The 17,290-nt window shown below is 47.1% G+C and overlaps 1 protein-coding gene across 2 annotated transcripts in view; it reads left to right on the forward strand.

Moving 5' to 3' along the window:
* The first annotated feature begins 402 nt into the window (after window positions 1–402).
* snapc4 (small nuclear RNA activating complex, polypeptide 4) overlaps window positions 403–17,290 on the forward strand; it is a 20,400-nt gene continuing 3,512 nt past the window's right edge. Inside the window, exons 1-20 of one of the 2 annotated variants that reach the window (XM_040123178.1) lie at window positions 403–727; window positions 1,633–1,746; window positions 1,861–1,904; window positions 2,003–2,099; window positions 2,392–2,426; window positions 2,516–2,638; window positions 2,719–2,859; window positions 3,121–3,205; window positions 3,311–3,392; window positions 4,372–4,473; window positions 4,723–4,795; window positions 5,918–6,082; window positions 6,426–6,576; window positions 6,687–6,793; window positions 8,851–8,945; window positions 9,265–9,359; window positions 10,864–10,964; window positions 12,744–14,489; window positions 15,660–16,355; window positions 16,457–17,290. The exon at window positions 16,457–17,290 is cut by the window's right edge and continues 76 nt beyond it. In XM_040123178.1, the coding sequence (XP_039979112.1) occupies window positions 1,635–1,746; window positions 1,861–1,904; window positions 2,003–2,099; window positions 2,392–2,426; window positions 2,516–2,638; window positions 2,719–2,859; window positions 3,121–3,205; window positions 3,311–3,392; window positions 4,372–4,473; window positions 4,723–4,795; window positions 5,918–6,082; window positions 6,426–6,576; window positions 6,687–6,793; window positions 8,851–8,945; window positions 9,265–9,359; window positions 10,864–10,964; window positions 12,744–14,489; window positions 15,660–16,355; window positions 16,457–17,290 (4,884 nt within the window). In that variant the 5' untranslated portion in view covers window positions 403–727; window positions 1,633–1,634. The remainder of the gene's footprint in view (window positions 728–1,632; window positions 1,747–1,860; window positions 1,905–2,002; window positions 2,100–2,391; window positions 2,427–2,515; window positions 2,639–2,718; window positions 2,860–3,120; window positions 3,206–3,310; window positions 3,393–4,371; window positions 4,474–4,722; window positions 4,796–5,917; window positions 6,083–6,425; window positions 6,577–6,686; window positions 6,794–8,850; window positions 8,946–9,264; window positions 9,360–10,863; window positions 10,965–12,743; window positions 14,490–15,659; window positions 16,356–16,456) is intronic. The other variant, XM_040123179.1, reaches the window with a different exon arrangement.

Consider the following 17,290-nt stretch of genomic DNA (forward strand, 5'->3'; position numbering starts at 1 on the left):
AGCAGAAGAAGAAGGGCTTGCTGACAGGTGCATTTCTCCACTTCAGTCCTGACTATGGTTTAACACAACATGAATATTATGGTCTGTTTATCATCAGCCACCGTGAATATAACCAGGTGTTAGACTGAGCTGCTGTTTGTCACTGTTCAAACTTAACCACCTGTTAGTTTTTCTTTCTTATTAACATGTTTATATTAGAGTTGATGACAGGCTGAGTTTCACAGTAATGTAAGAACAATGTTTCCGGTTCTATCTCAGGAGCCACAGAACAGGTCAGGAAACGCTGGACAAGACAATTTTCTTAAAAAATCAAGGAAACAAAAAATCATGCGGCGGAACCAAAGACAGCGGCGGGACCGGAAGCGTGGTCAGGGGAAGACAATAGAGAGCGGACCGGCCGGAAATCGGGGTTTGTTTTGGTGTTTGTGCGTTTAGACAGACAGGTAGACAAACAGGTAGACAGACGGACGCGCGGCCAGACAGGTGAAGAAAACTCGTCTCTGTCAAATCTGACCCGGGTCTCGGTCTGAACGGTGAAACACCGCGGGAGAAGAGTCTTCGCCGCACAGCCTGCTGGGTAATATGTAAACGACGGAGCTGCGTTGATTGGTGCTCCGCGGCGCGTGCAGGAAGGAGACAGCAGAGACAAAATAAAGACAAAATAAAGACAAACAGGTGATCTACTGAAGGAGGACGGACACACAGGACGAGACGGAAGCTGCTGAAGGTCAGAAAGTCTCAGACGTTTCACTGGTCCCGCACAGAGCAGTACTGGTCCTGCAGTACCTCTGTTTGTACCTTTCACATCTTAACTTCGCGTCCAGTCAGGGACGGATCTGAAAAAAGAAACTACTCACTGATGTGGTTTTAGAGAGACACCCTGCTGCTGTAAAGAATCTGAGTCCAGGATCAAGATCAGAGTCAGAATCAGGGTTTCTAACTGTTTGCAGAGTCTGGACATCAAGTTGAGAGCAGCAGAGCTGTGTGTGCCAACAGTATCACAGTACCTCAGCGTACTGATGCTTATTAAAGGAGAACATCAGTTAAACAAGGTTTATTTCACTAAGCCCGACTTTAAGCAGGTTTAAATGAACTGGAGCTGTAGTGACGCTGTTAAAGGCCGAGTTCACCCAAAATGACAGAAGAATGTTTACGTACAGTTTGGCTCCGTGTCCTCTGCTGCAGACCTGAACTGATTAATCATTTAAGTCGGAACCTCCTCTCAGCCTCTGGCCTCAGGTTGTTTGATCGGACAAAACGAGGCGTCGCTGCAGGTTTGAGGTTCATGTCATCGTTCACCATTTTCTGATGTTTTAGAGAAAACTTCAGCAGGTTCACTGATAAAAATGAGAAGATTTTTTAGTCGTAGCTTCAGTCCAATGGGATCTGTCCAGTTTTCAGGGCTGTTTCAGTGCATTATGTGGATTATCCAGAGATACAGGGACGGTTACTGAAACAGAGGTTTCCCAGAGACAGAAAAACCTGGACACACAAAACCAAAACCACCTGACAGGACAGATCCTGCAGAAGACAAGAGAGAACACTGTTTACATATCAGTTCAAAATGCAAGAACCACACTCAAAGTTTTATTGACTGTGTGTGTGTGTGTGTGTGTGTTTGTCTGTCCACAGACATGTCTGTCTCTCTGTCAGAAGAGAGAGACAGGATCCAGCGACAGGTTGAAGAGCTAGAACAGAGTCTGTCTTTACCACACACTGAACTGGAGCTGCTGAGCAGTGAGACAGGTACCCGTCTGCCACTCTACTTGTCTGCCTCTCTCTCTGCCCGCCTGTCTCTTTCTCTGTCTGCCCACCTGTCTGTCTGTCTGTCTAAAAGTGACCTTGTGTCTCTCTGATCAGATGATGAATCAGGAAGTGATGACACGGAGGACGAGGAGAGACAGGTAAGGGACACACGCTGGACTAAACCGCACGTTTAAGTCAAACAGGGTCCTCACTGGTATGGAAAGACAAACGTGTGTGTGTGTGTGTGTGTGTTCAGTCTGCTGCAGGTCTCTTGGCTCAGAGAGAGAAGATCCAGAAAGAGATCCAGAACCTGGAGAACGTCCTTGGACCACACAGTCCAGTCTGTGTGTCAGGTACCTGTCTGTCTATCTCTGTCTCTGTCTGTCTCTCTGTCTGTCTGTGTATGTGATGCATACAGACAGAGAAAGAGAGACACAGACAGACATTCATCTTCAGTGAAATAATATTTTCACTCAGAAGAAACTGTAAAATGTGTTTGTTTCTTTCTGCTGAGGAGCAAATGTATTTTTATTTTTATTTAGTCTTCCTCTGTGACATGTTTGACCTCATGTATTTCATGTGACCGTGTGTTGAGGCACCACAGTGACTCGCATTCGTTAACGTCTGCTCTGTGTCTTCGTCCAGATGATGGCGGCAGCGGCAGCAGCAGCAGCGACGAGGTCAGTCACACTGGCACACTCGCCGTTCGCTGGTCCAACCTCGCCAGTCCAGTCAGTAGTTCACCGTGTCTGTGTCTGTCCTTGTGCAGAGCGAGCTGGGTCTTTCCCTGTCCGTGGACTCCTGTCTTCAGATGAACCTGGTCTACCAGCAGGTGGTTGAGGAGACTCTGGTCCAGCTGGAGACGCTACTGAAACACAACACCAGACAGCAGGTCGGTACTGACACACAACCACAGACACACGACACCAGGCAGCAGCTCGGTACTGACAATAACACGTTTTCTCTCTGTAGAAGGAGTTGGTGTCTCGGCTGTCTGGACCAATCAAAGAGCCTCCCAGAGAGCAGACCGCCCCCTCCTCCTACCAGCAGCCAATCAACATGTACCTGGGTCGCTTCCTCAAACCATACTTCAAGGACAAACTGACAGGACTGGTAAGACACAGCCAGAGAGAGAAAGCCAGAGAGAAAGAGACAGCCAGACAGGGAGAGACAGACAGACAGAGAGAGACAGACAGACAGACAGACAGAGAGAGACAGACAGACAGAGAGACGGATAGCCAGAGACATAGAGACAGACAGACAGAGAGACACAGACAGAGAGAGACAGACAGCCAGAGAGAGAGAGAGAGAGAGAGAGAGAGAGAGACACTGTTGCCAGCTGACCAATGAGACTCTGTCTTTGTCTGTGTCCAGGGTCCTCCAGCCAATCAGGAGACGAAGGAGAAGACCAGCAGGATGACAGGATGTCTGGACGACAAGAAACTGAAAATGAAACGCTGTAAGAATAAAATGTGTGCACGCACATGCACGTTCACCCCTGTATAGTAACGTCTCTGTCCTTCTGTCCTCACACGTCCTCTGTCTGTCCTCTCTTTGTCTTTAGGGGAGAGCTGGCAGAAAACTCTGCTGATCCACTCGGTGGCCAGAGACAGTCTGAGGAGACTGACCCAACCCAAACTCTCCAAGTAGCTTCCGTTTTTATCGTTGTTGTTGTTCTTATACTGTGACCATAAAACCATATAAACCGCGTGGGGGGACCGAGCAATGTAGGAGCAGGCACCTGACGACACGTCATGGCGTCCGTCTGAAACAGACCGCAGCGCTTCACCGTCTGGGTGACTTCAGCTGCGTATGTAGTGACAAAAGTGAGTGACTTATAATCACTATGGAAGGGTTCGGTCCACACAGACTCCGACCTCCCTTCGTCCGTCTCTGTCCTCAGAAGTAGCAGAGAGGACAAAGTGTCCTCTGAAACTTACCGAGGACTAACAGCAGAAATGCACCGCACTGTTTGATTGACGGATTCTCTGAGTTTGTGTCCCCGGCCCCCTGGGGGGAGGAGACGTGTCTGTAGTGACACCAGGAGCCTGATCAGTGGTTACAGATACAGATGAGTAAGCTGTTCTGTTCTGTGAGCCGGGGCCAGGTGTGGACTTAAAACAACACCTTCTGTGTGTACTGACCTAATAACCCCCTAGCAATGCCCAGGGATCCAGCTAACAACACCTGAGGCTGGATACATGTGAAAGTATCTGTTGATCTGCGCAGAGCAGAGCGTTACACACCTCACCTTCACCTGGGCATTCAAAAGGGGACCCGCCGATCGGCTTTCCAGGATTTCCTTATTTTGTCCAAAGTGACCGTCATTCGTCGACAGGCTGGGGATCGAACCAACAACTGTACAGAGACACAAACCCAGTCAACATAACAACAAACACCACACCCTCACAATCACTTAGCGACAGCCTGTCGCCATAACAATGGTTCAGGCGCCGGCAGGAACGTTGTAAATACTCACAATGGAGATCACAACACAACAAGTACAAATCCAGCGTTCCAGGGCTGGTTCTTATTGTCAGTTATGTTGTTCATGGTTTTACTTCTTCTTCTGGTAGCTTTATAATAACCCGTCCGTCTCTCTACACCCGTCTGTCTCTCTTTCAGGGTGGACTACCTGAGTCAGAAGCTGTCGTCCGCACAGGAGACAGACAGACAGCAGCTCAGAGAGCAGATAGACAGTTTGGAGAGAGAAATCGACCTGCTCAGGTATATGTGTTCGTCCAGGGGAAACCTCCATAAATCCACTCAGAAATCAGAGAAAGAAGAGGCTTCAGTACCAGACTGTGAGTCCAGGTTCAGGTCTCACAGATGGACTTTTAGTTCTGATGGTTCAGGTCTCAGTTCAGGGCTTGTAAAGTATTATATCAATGAGGGTCTTCACAAGTATACATATACAAAGGTACGTGTGAGGTATGATGTCTCTGACCGTGTCCTTCTCTGTCTCTGATTGGTCAGAGGGAAGAAGGAGGAGGAGCTGATTGGCGATCGATTCGAAGAACATGATTGGCAGAAAATCTCCAATATTGATGTAAATCTGAAAATCAACCAATCAGATGATGACAAGTGTAGAAACGTCAGACTGTCAGTGATAAGATCCCCCCCCATCCTCATCTTCCTACCCCCCCCTCATCCTCCTCATCTTCCTCTTCCTCATCGTCTCCTTATCTTCTTTCCTCCTCATCCTCTCTTCCTTCTCTCCTCCTCATCTTCATCCTCATCCTCCTCCCCCCCCTCATCCTCTTCATCTTCCTCCTCCTCATCCTCTCCTTCTCTTCTCTTCTCTCTTCTCTCCTTCTCTCCTCTCCTCCTCCCCCTCATCATCCTCATCTTCCTCTTCCTCATCCTCTCCCCTCTCTTCTCTCCTCCTCATCCTCCTCCTCCTCCTCCTTTCCTTCTCTTCTTTCCTCCTCATCCTCTCTTCCTTCTCTCCTCTCCTCCTCATCCTCCTCCCCTCCTCATCTTCATCCTCATCTTCCTCCTCCCCCTCATCCTCTTCATCTTCCTCCTCCTCACCCCCCCATCCTCATCTTCCTCCTCCTCATCCTCTCCTTCTCTTCTCTCTCCTCTCCTCCTCCCCCTCCCCTCCCCTCATCTTCCATCTCCTCATCATCTTCCTCTCTCCTCTCTCTCTCCCTCTCTCCTCTCCCCTCTCATTCTCCCCCTCATCCCCATCTTCCTCCTCCTCATCCTCTCCTTCTCTTCTCTCCTCTCCTCCTCCCCCTCATCCTCCTCATCTTCCTCATCCTCTTCATCTTCCACCTCCTCATCCTCTCTTCCTCCTCCCTCATCTTCCTCTTCCTGATCCTCTCTTCCTCCTCCCCGTCATCTTCCTCCCCCTCATCCTCCTCATCTTCCTCTTCCTCATCCTCTCCTTCTCTTCTCTCCTCCTCATCCTCCTCCTCCTCCCCCACATCTTCCTCTTCCTCATCCCCTCCTTCTCTTCTCTTCTCCTCTTCTCTCTGCCTCATCCTCTCCTCCTCCTCCCCGTCATCTTCCTCCTCCTCATCCTCCTCATCTTCCTCTTCCTCATCCTCTCCTTCTCTTCTCTCCTCCTCATCCTCCTCCTCCTCCCCCACATCTTCCTCTTCCTCATCCCCTCCTTCTCTTCTCTTCTCCTCTTCTCTCTGCCTCATCCTCTCCTCCTCCTCAGTTTGAAGGGACGAAGGATGCGGAGGACATTCGTTGTTTCTGGCAGAACTTCCTCCACCCGTCCATCAGTAAGACTCGGTGGAGTCAGGAGGAGGTGCAGCAACTGAAGGAGGTCAGCAGCAGACACGGAGAGAGACACTGGGAGACCATCGCACAGGAGCTGGGGGTGAGGAGAGGGGAGGAGGTGTCTCCTCCTGTTTGTCGACAGATTGTCTCTGTCTTTCTCTCACCTGTCTGTCTTTCACCATCCTGTCTCACCTTCTTGACCCTAACCTGTCTGTCCATTTCTCTGCATTTCTGTCTCACACGACTGTCTCTCTCTCTCTACACCTGGCTGCCTCTTCCTCTGTCTGTCCCTCTACACCTGTCTGTCTCTCAGACGGGGAGGACAGCCTTCATTTGTCCTCAAACGTTTGAGCGGTTTATCTCTGACTGGTCTCTCTCCTCATGTCTTTCTCACCTGTCTGTCTCTCCACCCGTCTGTCCCTCTACACCACTCTGTCTCTCAGACGGGGAGGACAGCTTTCATGTGTCTTCAGACGTTCCAGCGCTTTGTCTCGGACTCGTTGAGACATAGCAGTTGGACTCCGGCTGAAGACGCTCTGCTCAGAGAGCTGGTGGAGAAGATGAGGATCGGAAACTTCATCCCCTACACGCAGAGTAATGACATCTCACTCTGACATCACTGAAATAAAAGGTCGACGATTTATTTTTTTTACACTGTGATGGTCACCTGTCTGTCTCTCTCTCCACCTGTCTCTCTCTCTCAGTGAGTTACTTCATGGAGGGTCGCGACCCTGCTCAGCTGATCTACAGGTGGAACCAGGTTTTGGACCCGAGCCTGAAGAAAGGCACGTGGACCAAGCAGGAGGACCAGGTAGACAGGGGGCGGGGTTTAGATGCACACACCTGCAGAACAGCACTAAAGACCTGGTCAGTTACTGTACCTCACCTGATGTGTGAACACCTGGCTGTGGCCCAGGATTATATCAAACTGCTGGAAGCAGGGTTGTCATGTAACCATGTAAAGGCCGCTCCAGTAAAAAAAATTTACTTTTAATTTCTATCTTTTACATTTTCAAAATAACAAAAAGGGAAAAAGGCCAGAAACAAAAGTTCAGGTTCCCTGCATGGTCAGTACTTAGTAACGAGTCTTTCAGTTCTGGTTTGGTGGATTTTCGCCCATTCTTCCTGCAAAAGGCTTCTAGTCCTGAGAGATTCTTGGTCCGTCCGACTGCTCTTTTGAGGTCCATCCACAGATTCTCCATGATGTTTAGGTCGGGGGACTGTGAGGGCCATAGCAAAACCTTCAGCTTGCCCCTCTTGAGGTGTGTTTAGGATCATTATCCTGTTGAAGAAGCCATCCTCTTTTCATTCAGCCTTCTTCACAGACTCTGTGATGTTTGCTCTCAGAATTTGATGGAATTTAATTGAATCCATTCATCCCTCTACCAGTGAAATGTTCCTGTGCCACTGGGTTCAACACAAACCCAAAGCATGATGATCCACCCCTGTGCTTAACAGTTGGAGAGGAGTTCTTTCAACAGTAGAACAGTGCACCACGGCTCCAGATTCTGCTAAATATCATGCATTCAAAAGGGGGCTTTGAGTTGCCTTTCTATCAATCCTACCAGCAGTTCTCTCTGAAAGTTTTCTTGGTCTTCCAGACCTCAACTTGACCTCTATCGTTCCTGTTAACTGCCATTTCTTAATTACATTATGAACTGAGGAAATACCTTCCTTAAAACACTTTGCCTTCTTCTTAAAGCCTTCTCTCCCACTTTGTGGGCATCAGTTATTCTAATTTTCAGAGCTAGGCAGCTGCTTAGAGGAGCCCAGGCTTGCTGATTGTTGGGACAAGGTTTTGAGGAGTCAGAGTATTTATAAAGCTTTCACATTTGCATCACCTGGCCTTTGCTAACAATGACTGTGACCGAGCCACAGCCCTGACAAGCTAATTAAGGTCTGAGACCTCGGTAAAAGTTGAGAGCTCAAATCTCTTGGGGGGCCCAAACGTTTGTACGGTGCTACTTTCCTTTTTTCCACTCTGAACTTGTACAAAACAAAAATAAAACACTAATCTGGCTTAAAATGTTGAAAAGACTGTTTAACTTTATGCCTTTTGGAGATGAGCTCATCTTCTATTCACTTAACTATTCGCAGTAACAGAAATTTTGACCAGAGGGGCCCAAACTCTTTCATGCCACTGTCTATAAACAGTGCAACAGTTAAACCAGATAGAGTTACTGCATCATATGATATTAATATGCTCACAGATGAACAACGCACTCTGTAGCAAGAAACACAAGTGATACTACGAACAACATACCCAGATGTGTGTAAGAAAAGAGCAGCAGAGGTCAAACATAAAGCAACAATTTTTAACATTTTGGACTTAAGAGTTAGATGAGAAGATGAATCCCACTCCCATATATCTGTGTGTTAAACATGAAGCCTCAGCCCATTAGCTTGGCTTAGCATAAAGACTGGAAGCAGGGGGAAGCAGCTAGCCCGGCTGTGTTTTCAGGTGGTATAATCCACCTACCAGCACCTATAAAGGTCACTGATAACATGTTGTATGTCAGTGGTTTCATCTGTACAAAACCTGTGTGGAAAACAAACCAGTATAAAAACAACAATTAGCTGTTTTATTGGAGGTTATGTGCCCGACTCTTCCTCTCATAATGGACAGGAGTGTCGATCTTTTCAGTCTCATCATCTGAGGCCAAAAGGAAAATAAAGACACTTCCCAAAACGTCTGACTCCTTCAAAACCTACTTTACAATCATGTGATAGATGCTCTCGTCAAAACTGACTTCCAGGCAAAAAACGTAGGTTCAAACAAAACGTAACATCAGCATCACATCTGGAGGGATGAACAGGTGTCCAAGAGACGCTGATCTGTCTGTCTCTCTGCCTGTCTCTCTGTCTCAGCTCTTGCTGCAAGCTGTGTCTCGTTATGGGGAGAAGAATTGGTGGAAGATCAGGTTGGAGGTTCCTGGACGCACTGACAGCGCCTGCAGAGACAGGTGAGACCTGTTTGGATGATAGATTAGAGCGTCAGAGTTTCTTTGGCTTCTCTTCCTCAGTAAGCGTTTGCATGTGCGTGTGTGTGTGTGTACATGTCTTTCAATGGTTGTGTGGATTTGATCATAAACCATCGTTGTGCGGACATTTTGGGAAAGTGAGGACATTTTGTCCGGTCCTCGGGCCGGTTTGAGGGTTCAGACTTGGTTTCAGGGTTCAGGTTAGAATCAGGTTCGGGTAAGGATAAGTGGCTAGGGAATGCATTATGTCAGTGAGTGTCCTCACCACTAATGTAAGACAAGTATGTGCGTGTGTGTGCAGGTACCATGACTGTCTGAAGGCGGGAACCAAGAGAGGAGCGTTTGACAAACAGGAGAGAGATCTGCTGCTGCAGCTGGTGGAGAAACATGGCGTTGGTGGGTCTCTCACAGATTCAAACAGTTACAGAGAGCCTTGCTGCTGAGCCTTATGGGTACTGTAGGCATGGCCCTGGGGCAAAATTGTGTTGTTGGGCCCCTGTTGACCCCCACTACACATGACAGTTCCATTATTTCCTCTACAGCTGACATGGCAACAATTTAAATAACTGATTAATAATTTCAATCATTTTTATACAGCTTCTCAGTGTGAATGAATGTTTTTTCTCCAACAGTGAACTCAACATCTTTGTGTTTCTGCACGTTGCTCAGACACAACAAGACGTTTGAACGTGTTCACTTGGGCTTTGGGGGAAAATGAGGCATTTTTCACTGTATTCTGACGTTTTATTCGGCGATCGATCGATCGATTATCAAAGAAAATAACTGTCAGACGTATCAATAATGAAGATAAGTGTCGGCTGCAGCCTCACAGTTCTCCTCTGGTGGACTAATACGACCTCACCTGAGGTTTTCTGTCTGTTAATGACTCAACACACAGAAGAAATTAAAGCAGTTTGATAAAACACAAAATAAAACATTAAAGTCTTAACTTAACTGTTTTGTTTTGCTGACCTGTGTGAAGCGCTTGGTAACGTGGGTTTTGAAAAGTGCCCAATAAATAGAGATTATTATTATCATTACTATCAGTAGTATTATGCAGGCAGAAGATGAGGACAACCAGATGAAAACCCAACCTAATTATGAAGATTAGAAGATTAATGAATAAAAGCATGAGAATCAGTCCTTTTGCGTAACATCAGAAAAACTCAACAGGTGTATTGCGCAGAGTAATAATAAAAATGGAATTTGAGCTGGGAATATAGACTAAAGCTTGGTCAGCAGGTCTCAGGGGTCTGGAGGTACACTGTGGAGATCAGATGTAGGATCTGGATCCACTCCATGCAGAGCTTAAAAAACAAATAATAAAATCTTAAAATCAATTCTGTACTTCACTGGTAACCAGTGAGGAAATAGTAGAGACAATTAAAAGCATGTTGTATGGTCTCCAAATTCATAAATAACAGGAATGATTTTAATTTTGCAATCAATCTAAATTGGTAGAAGAAAGTTCTGTAAGTTGGTAACTTTATTTAAATGTTACAAGGTGCTTCACAAAAATAAATAGGTTAACAGAATACATAACTACAGACTTAGGAGGAATAAAAACACCATAAAATCAAAAAGCATGAAAACAGAAGTAAACAGAAAATTACACAAAGACAAGCGTAAACAGCTTTTGAGTCCAGTGGGAGAGATCTAACAGGTTGATTTGCTTCTAAAATTTTGAACCACAATCAAATTGGGGAATTAAAACTGTGACCTTTTGGCCAGTTTTTAACTATTGTCCACTGTTGGGTCCTGATGATGCTCTGTGGCCTCGTCCACTGGTGCTGCTGTGGTTACATGTTTGAACCTTGTTTTTAAATCAGCATCTTTTTCATCACGTCCTGTTTGTCTCTCATCTTCAGTTAATGATGACAGATGTTTTTCCATGTTTCAGGTCGCTGGGCGAAGATCGCCGCTGAGATCCCTCACCGTTACGATGCTCAGTGTCTGAGAGAGTGGAGGAAACTGAGCAGACTAAGACTGCCTCTTACTCAGGTACCCTCACCTGTTGTCTGTTCTCTGGGAGGGTGGGGCTGTCAGTGTTCAAGGGATGGGGGCATTGTTCTTCTTCACCTGTTACACCTCTGTTGACCCTGCTGGTTTATAGTGGAAATACTGAAAATGTATTAATTGGTGTGGGACAATTAAATGTAGCACTCGGTGAATTTAACAGTGTTCGTGGTTCTGTTCAAATGCTTTTGCCTTAGGAAGTATAGGAAAAGGACACAATAGACTGGTTCAAGCCAAAAATATTGACATATATTTAAGAAATTCCTTTTAGAGGTGGATCATGAAAACCACCTTTTGCATCCCCCAGATGCTTGTTGAACCTCATAATGGTATTTCCAATGTGTCTAAACAGTTCACGCAATCAAAATGTTCAAAACAGAGAAAACAATCAGTGACTTCATCGTCAATATCTTCAGCTCATCTAAAATTACCACGGAGAGAGCTGTATTACGTATATCTGCATCAAAAAAGAAACATGTCGTGGGACTGGAGAAAAACCGGATCAAAGACTAAATTAGGATTGAAAGTAGAAGAACACATACAACTGCATCTGAGGCCAAATTAAAGGTTTTGGACAGTTTTAATGAAGATGGCTCTGAAACCCAGCTTACGGTTCAAGTAAAAGAGGGCATGAATGATTATGTGGACAGTCATGAGAGAAGACCTTGTCTCTGTGGATAGTTCAGAAACCTCCCCAGTTAAATACACAGATTTGGGAGCCCAACCTAAAATACCTCTTCAGAGATGTTTGAGCAAACCACCTTTATTGGATCCCTCTGAACCAGCTTCAGTGTAGGATGAGGGAGCAGCAGAACACCCAAGGAGTTACAGCTCTATGGAAACAGACTCTAGTAGTTCCAGTAAAGATTGTGCAGTTTTTGTTTCAAACTCTGCTACCTTTCCAGGGCTCCACTTTCTGACTCGCGCGTGAAAATAAATCAGCTGAAGTAAAGGCAACAGTTTCTGAAGCTGTGGTGTTGTGATTTCGACTGATTCAGGTGTGAGTCAAGAGCCGGAGTCCCATAACGGTAGCAGCTAGTGGTAGCTGCACTAGAGGACGATTAACAAATGACAAAACAGCCTCAACTCAAGATCAGCTTACTTGCTTGTTTTGGAGCTCTCAACCAGATCAAACAGTCCTCATCATCACATTGAGTTTGCTCAGCTGCCATGAAACAAGGCCAAGAAGGAAATAACATGGAAACTTTGAACATCTACAGTTCCACCACAACAGAGCAAACTACATCTGATCTCAGACTATGAAATATAGTCAAAGCTCCACAACAAGTGATTAAGTGGACCTTGAGCTCAGAATGTTTTGTCAACTGCCGTTTCTATGGTCAACAGTTAAGTGTAAAGCAAAATTTAACTTGATCTTTGAATCAGGTTTATTTGGAAAATTTGTATACCTGATGGGGACCAAAAAAGGGGCTGAGAGTTAAAGGGATTTCACTATTAAGTTGCATAGGTTCCCTCGTACAGAAATGTATTTTTTATCCAGGAAATCTACTGTTTTCAATAAATAATCTTATTAATGTCGAGTCGACTACCAGGAAGAATCAAAGTAAATTTGAACATCATCACCATAAAGTGAAATCTGATGATGTATCTTGTATATTTCCTGTCCTATAGCTGGGGCTTATGGTTCCTTGACCAATGCAAATAATAAAGGCATTATTGGGCAACGCTGTGTGGTTCCTCATGGAAACTATCCACATACATGAGAACCGACCGTGTGACTGATCTAACTCTCTCTGTCAATAGAAAGATCACAAAGCTAAAAAAACAAAAAAGAATCAAGGAGGAGAAAAGAAGAAGAAGAAGGTCTCCCCTGCCAAGAAGAACATCAGGAGGAAACGGATGAAACTAAAGGAGGAGGAGGAGAGCAGTGAGGAAGAGCAGGAGGAGACGGCGGTGGAGTACATGGACAGTGATGAGGAGAAGAAGCAGAAAAAGAAGGAGGTAGTGGAAGCGGAGAGAACTGAGGAGGTAGAGGAGAAGGAGGAGGAGTACACCTTCCCTCCCATGCAGGAGTGGATTCCAGAAGAAAAAGCAAAACGTTTCAGCTTCCTGAACTTTCGTCCGGTGGCTTTACCTTCTTCTGGTGATGGCCACAGTGGGGAGCTGGTCAGGTCAACCATCGTGGGCAAGTTTGGACGCTCCGTGATCATTGGACCACATCCCAGAGAGCTGCAGTGGGAGGAGCGCCACAGCAGCAGCACCATGATGATGGTGTCACCTGACCAGCTCCGAGCCCACCTGTACCGCCAGGCACACAAGTATAACAACCAGAGCTCCTGCCCCCAAGGGAAACTCCAGACCAGCAAACAGAACCACCTGGGCCGAGTAACAGACATGGGGCTGAGCTATGAGCTGCAGGCTGCGGTGACACCCTGGATCGGCAACCTGCTGATACCGGCAAAAACCAGACTGACGGCAGCAGACGTTCTGAGGGAGCGAGGAGAGAAAACCAAGCTCTCCTCAACTCCCGTGTTCCTGCTCCTCCTGCAGACCATGAACGTGGACACAATGGGATGCAAGGAGATGATAGAGCAGAGAAGGAACAGGGTGGTGTTACCGACTCCACCCCCATATACTTCCTCTCTCCGGACGAAGAATCCGCAGACCGTCGCAGGAATCCTACAGCAGAGGAAGGTCATGAAAGAGGAGCTGCAGGATTTAGACCTTCAACACAAACTGATCCTGAAGCAGCTTCAGGTTCTGCAGCAACAACAGAAACAGAAACAGCGACAACTGCACTTCAGAAAGCAAGTACGACCACAGCAACTCATATTTCTGCAGCAACCACAGACTCTTCCTCCTCGTCTCCCCCCATCGATGCCTCCTCAGAGTCACCCTGGCGTTCTTCAGATGCCTCCTAACATGCATCCTCAGATGTCTCCTATGTCATTCCCTCAGGCTGTCTTGATTCCTGGCCCTATCCTCCAACCTCAAAAAACCCATTCTGCTTCCATCCAGCACATACCTCCCTCTACCCTGAACGCATCCCCTGTATCTCCACGCAGTACTCATGCACCTCCTACTCCTCATAGACTGAATGTGCCTCCTGCCTCTATGGTCCCGATGATCCAGAATGTCACAACTGCCAGCACCCCTTCAATCTGCCAACAGGCTGTACCTTTGACTCAAAACCTCAAAGTAGCCCAGGCCTCTTCCCCTAACCAGGCTGTTTCAGTTGGTTCCACACTGGTCAATCAGCACGCCGTTCCCTCCACCTTCAGTAACCCTGCCACTTGCCCCAGCCAGCCTTGCCCTTCCCCCAGTCCTCCTTGCTCCACCATGAACCTAGGGAGGGGGCAGAAGGAGGCAAACAATCAAGAGGCTGTTTGCAGCAGTCAGAAGGAGGTGGATTTTGGTGGGGAAGGTAATGGTGTAGACGGGGCATGTACAGGTGTTGAAGGGGCAGGTGAGAGTGTGATCAAGGAAGTACGGAGGATTCGGGAGCCAAGTCAGACAATAAGAGCTCTGCAGGGAGCCACCAAAGCCAAGGTAACTGCCTTTTTTATGAAATCTTGTCATGAGATGATTGACGGTCATATTTGGGGAGGATTTTAAAAAATGTCCAACAAAATAATAAATTTACCGTATTTTGTCAAATAGTGACCAGGGTCTTCATTTACCTCAACTACAGAAGGTAACTGGCCTTTATTTCTACTTCCGTCTGTTTGATAAGTATCATTGGTCATATTTTAGTACCAAGTCTCACTTTGATCCACTCTGGTTTGCCCTGTTTTAGTAACTGCATCATGACGTTAATACAAACTCAACATTTCCGGTGACCGTTTGAAATCGAAAGCCCTCTAGCGTTTGTGGATGGAAACACTTTGTTTCTTAACAGAGCTTTTATTGTGAAACATTTGCTGGCACACCATATGCAACAACAGATTAACAGATGGGTTTAAAGGACGACAAAGCATAGAAAGTATAGAAAATGTCATTATATTGTTGAATTTATTAAATTGAAGCGGTAGAAATGCAGATTAATCTTAACTGGTAAGCACATTATACAACAGGCACAAGGAGTTTATCCATCTAGTTTTTTCCCCAGCCTGTATTTGGGGGCCGGCCTTTATTTGTTCACGTTGACCACTGCCCCGGCCATAATTGGAGACCCGGCTTTTAATCGACTCCTGGTTTTTATTTGAGGAAATAAGGGAATAATATATTCTGGAATAGGAGTAGAAAAATCAAAGTGCTGCTTTCAGTCAGATTATTGATTCCCTCTCCCACACATGTAAACCCAGACACCAACCTGTCTACCCTGGACTGCCTGTCCCAGGTTTAGTATGTGTTGGTTGTTGATGATTTGATGAAACATTTGTTGAAAGATATGTAAATTGTAAGCAAAATATGAATTGAAATATTAAGCTATTAAAACTAGATTTTGACCCAAAGCTCTTCTATAAGATTGGGTGAAAAGGTCCTCAGAACGTCCTTCAAAGGTCCTTCAGAACAGTCTCTCAAGGCCTGCGAAAAATTTGACTGAAAGTCCAGTGAAGGTTTTCTGAGGGCTCTCAGAACTTCCTCTGGAAGTCCTTTGTAGGCCACCTTCAGTTTTTAATTATGCTTTACTCATGCACATTTATAATAAAACAAAATTTTTCAAAGTACCCGCTGCTCTTTGAACTTGACTTGATTTTGTTTTTTTTCTCATTTCAGGCTGAAGCCAAGAAGAAAGCTGCTTCATCTCCACGAAAGAAAGCTCAGACCCAAAACACAAACTCTCCTGCTCAGACTTGCGTCCTCCTTCCTCCTCAGCAGCTCTGCACTGCATCCATCCACCCGGTACCTCAGACTCCTGCCTCCTCCCTGACCATGCCTCCTACAGCTCCTCAAAGACCTGCTCCAGCAGGGGTCATCTTTTCCCTTTCAAGCAAAACTGAAGCTCCTTCATTTGCACCTCATCCAGCAGGAGAAACTACAAATTCCCCTCCTCTCAGACTGAATGTTCCTCCTGTCTCTGTGGATTTGGCCCAGACCACCACACCTTCCTCATTTGGTAGGGATGTGTCAGCAAATGAAAACCTCATTCTACCCCCACCCACCTCCTTATCAGCCAATCAGAACACTGCTTCCTCCACTTCAATCTTACCTGCTCCTTCCCAAAGCGACCATGACTACTCCTTCGTTAATCCTTACCCCAACCCCAGTCAATCAAACCCCATGCACTGTAAATCTGAATCTGCCCCAAACAAGCTCCCCAAAGGTCAACCCACAGGGAGGAAACGAGGGAGGGGGGAGGAGCAGGACAGGGTGACAAGCGGTCAGCATGACCGATGTGCAATCCAGGAAGGAAAGCGGGTTCGGAAGCCGAGTCAGAAGGCCAGAGCGCTGCAGGAAGCTACTGAAGCCAAGGTTAGATCTGTCTCCTCCTTGACTCTTCCTCCTATTGGTCCATCTCCTCTTTGTCTGTCTCCTCCTCTCAGTCTGACTCCTCCTGTGATTTTTGTTTCCAGGCTGAAGCCAAGAAGAAAAGAACTACTTCTCCTCCTTCTCGGAAGAAACGTTTTCATACATCTCTGTCTAAAGAGGAAGCTGTCGCACAGTCGGAGGCTCAGCTCCCCAGGTTGCGTTTATTTCCCGGTCAGTCGATGTGGGTCATGACTCCTGGTGGACTGGTCCAGCTGGCAGAAGCCCCGCCCCAAGGCCTGCAGCTGGCGTTGGTCCCAAATGCCGTCATCCCACCTTCACCTGGGGATATTTTAAGCCGCCCACTATCCACGCCCACTCTGCAATTCACCTCTGGCGGCCAGCAACCAGTCAAACTTAAACCCCCCACCGTGTCCACCCCCACAAACCAAAGCGGTCTGAATCAGCCACGCCTTCTTCCTGACCCGCCCACCTGTGCCGCTCAGCCCCTACCCCCCACCTTTGTCCTGCAACCTGTCCCGCAACCTGTCCCGCAACCTGTCCCAAACCCTGGCTCTTCCCCCCTCCCTTCTGGTCCCCCTCAGCCTCGCCCCAAATTCTTTCTGCCTTATAAGGGTGCGGTCAGAGTGGACCCGGCAGAGCCCCCTCCCCTCAGGAGGGAGGCACTGCAGTTCGACCCCTCCCTGATGTTCCTGGAACCCCGGGCGGAAGTGTGTGATTGGCTGAGCGGGCGGGGAGGGGTGGTGGTGCCTGGCATGGGCGTGGGTCTGCCCTACCTGCCGCCCTTCGTCAGCAGTCTGAGCACGCTCAGTGCGCTGCTCCAGGCCAAGAAGTCTCTGACCAAATCGTCCCTGCAGCTGCTGTGTCGAGGCTCTGAAGCCGGACATTCCCCAACCACACCCGGACCTGACAGCAGCGCT

Source organism: Xiphias gladius, unplaced genomic scaffold (genome assembly GCF_016859285.1).
Source record: "Xiphias gladius isolate SHS-SW01 ecotype Sanya breed wild unplaced genomic scaffold, ASM1685928v1 HiC_scaffold_1480, whole genome shotgun sequence".
Lineage (NCBI taxonomy): Eukaryota > Metazoa > Chordata > Actinopteri > Istiophoriformes > Xiphiidae > Xiphias > Xiphias gladius.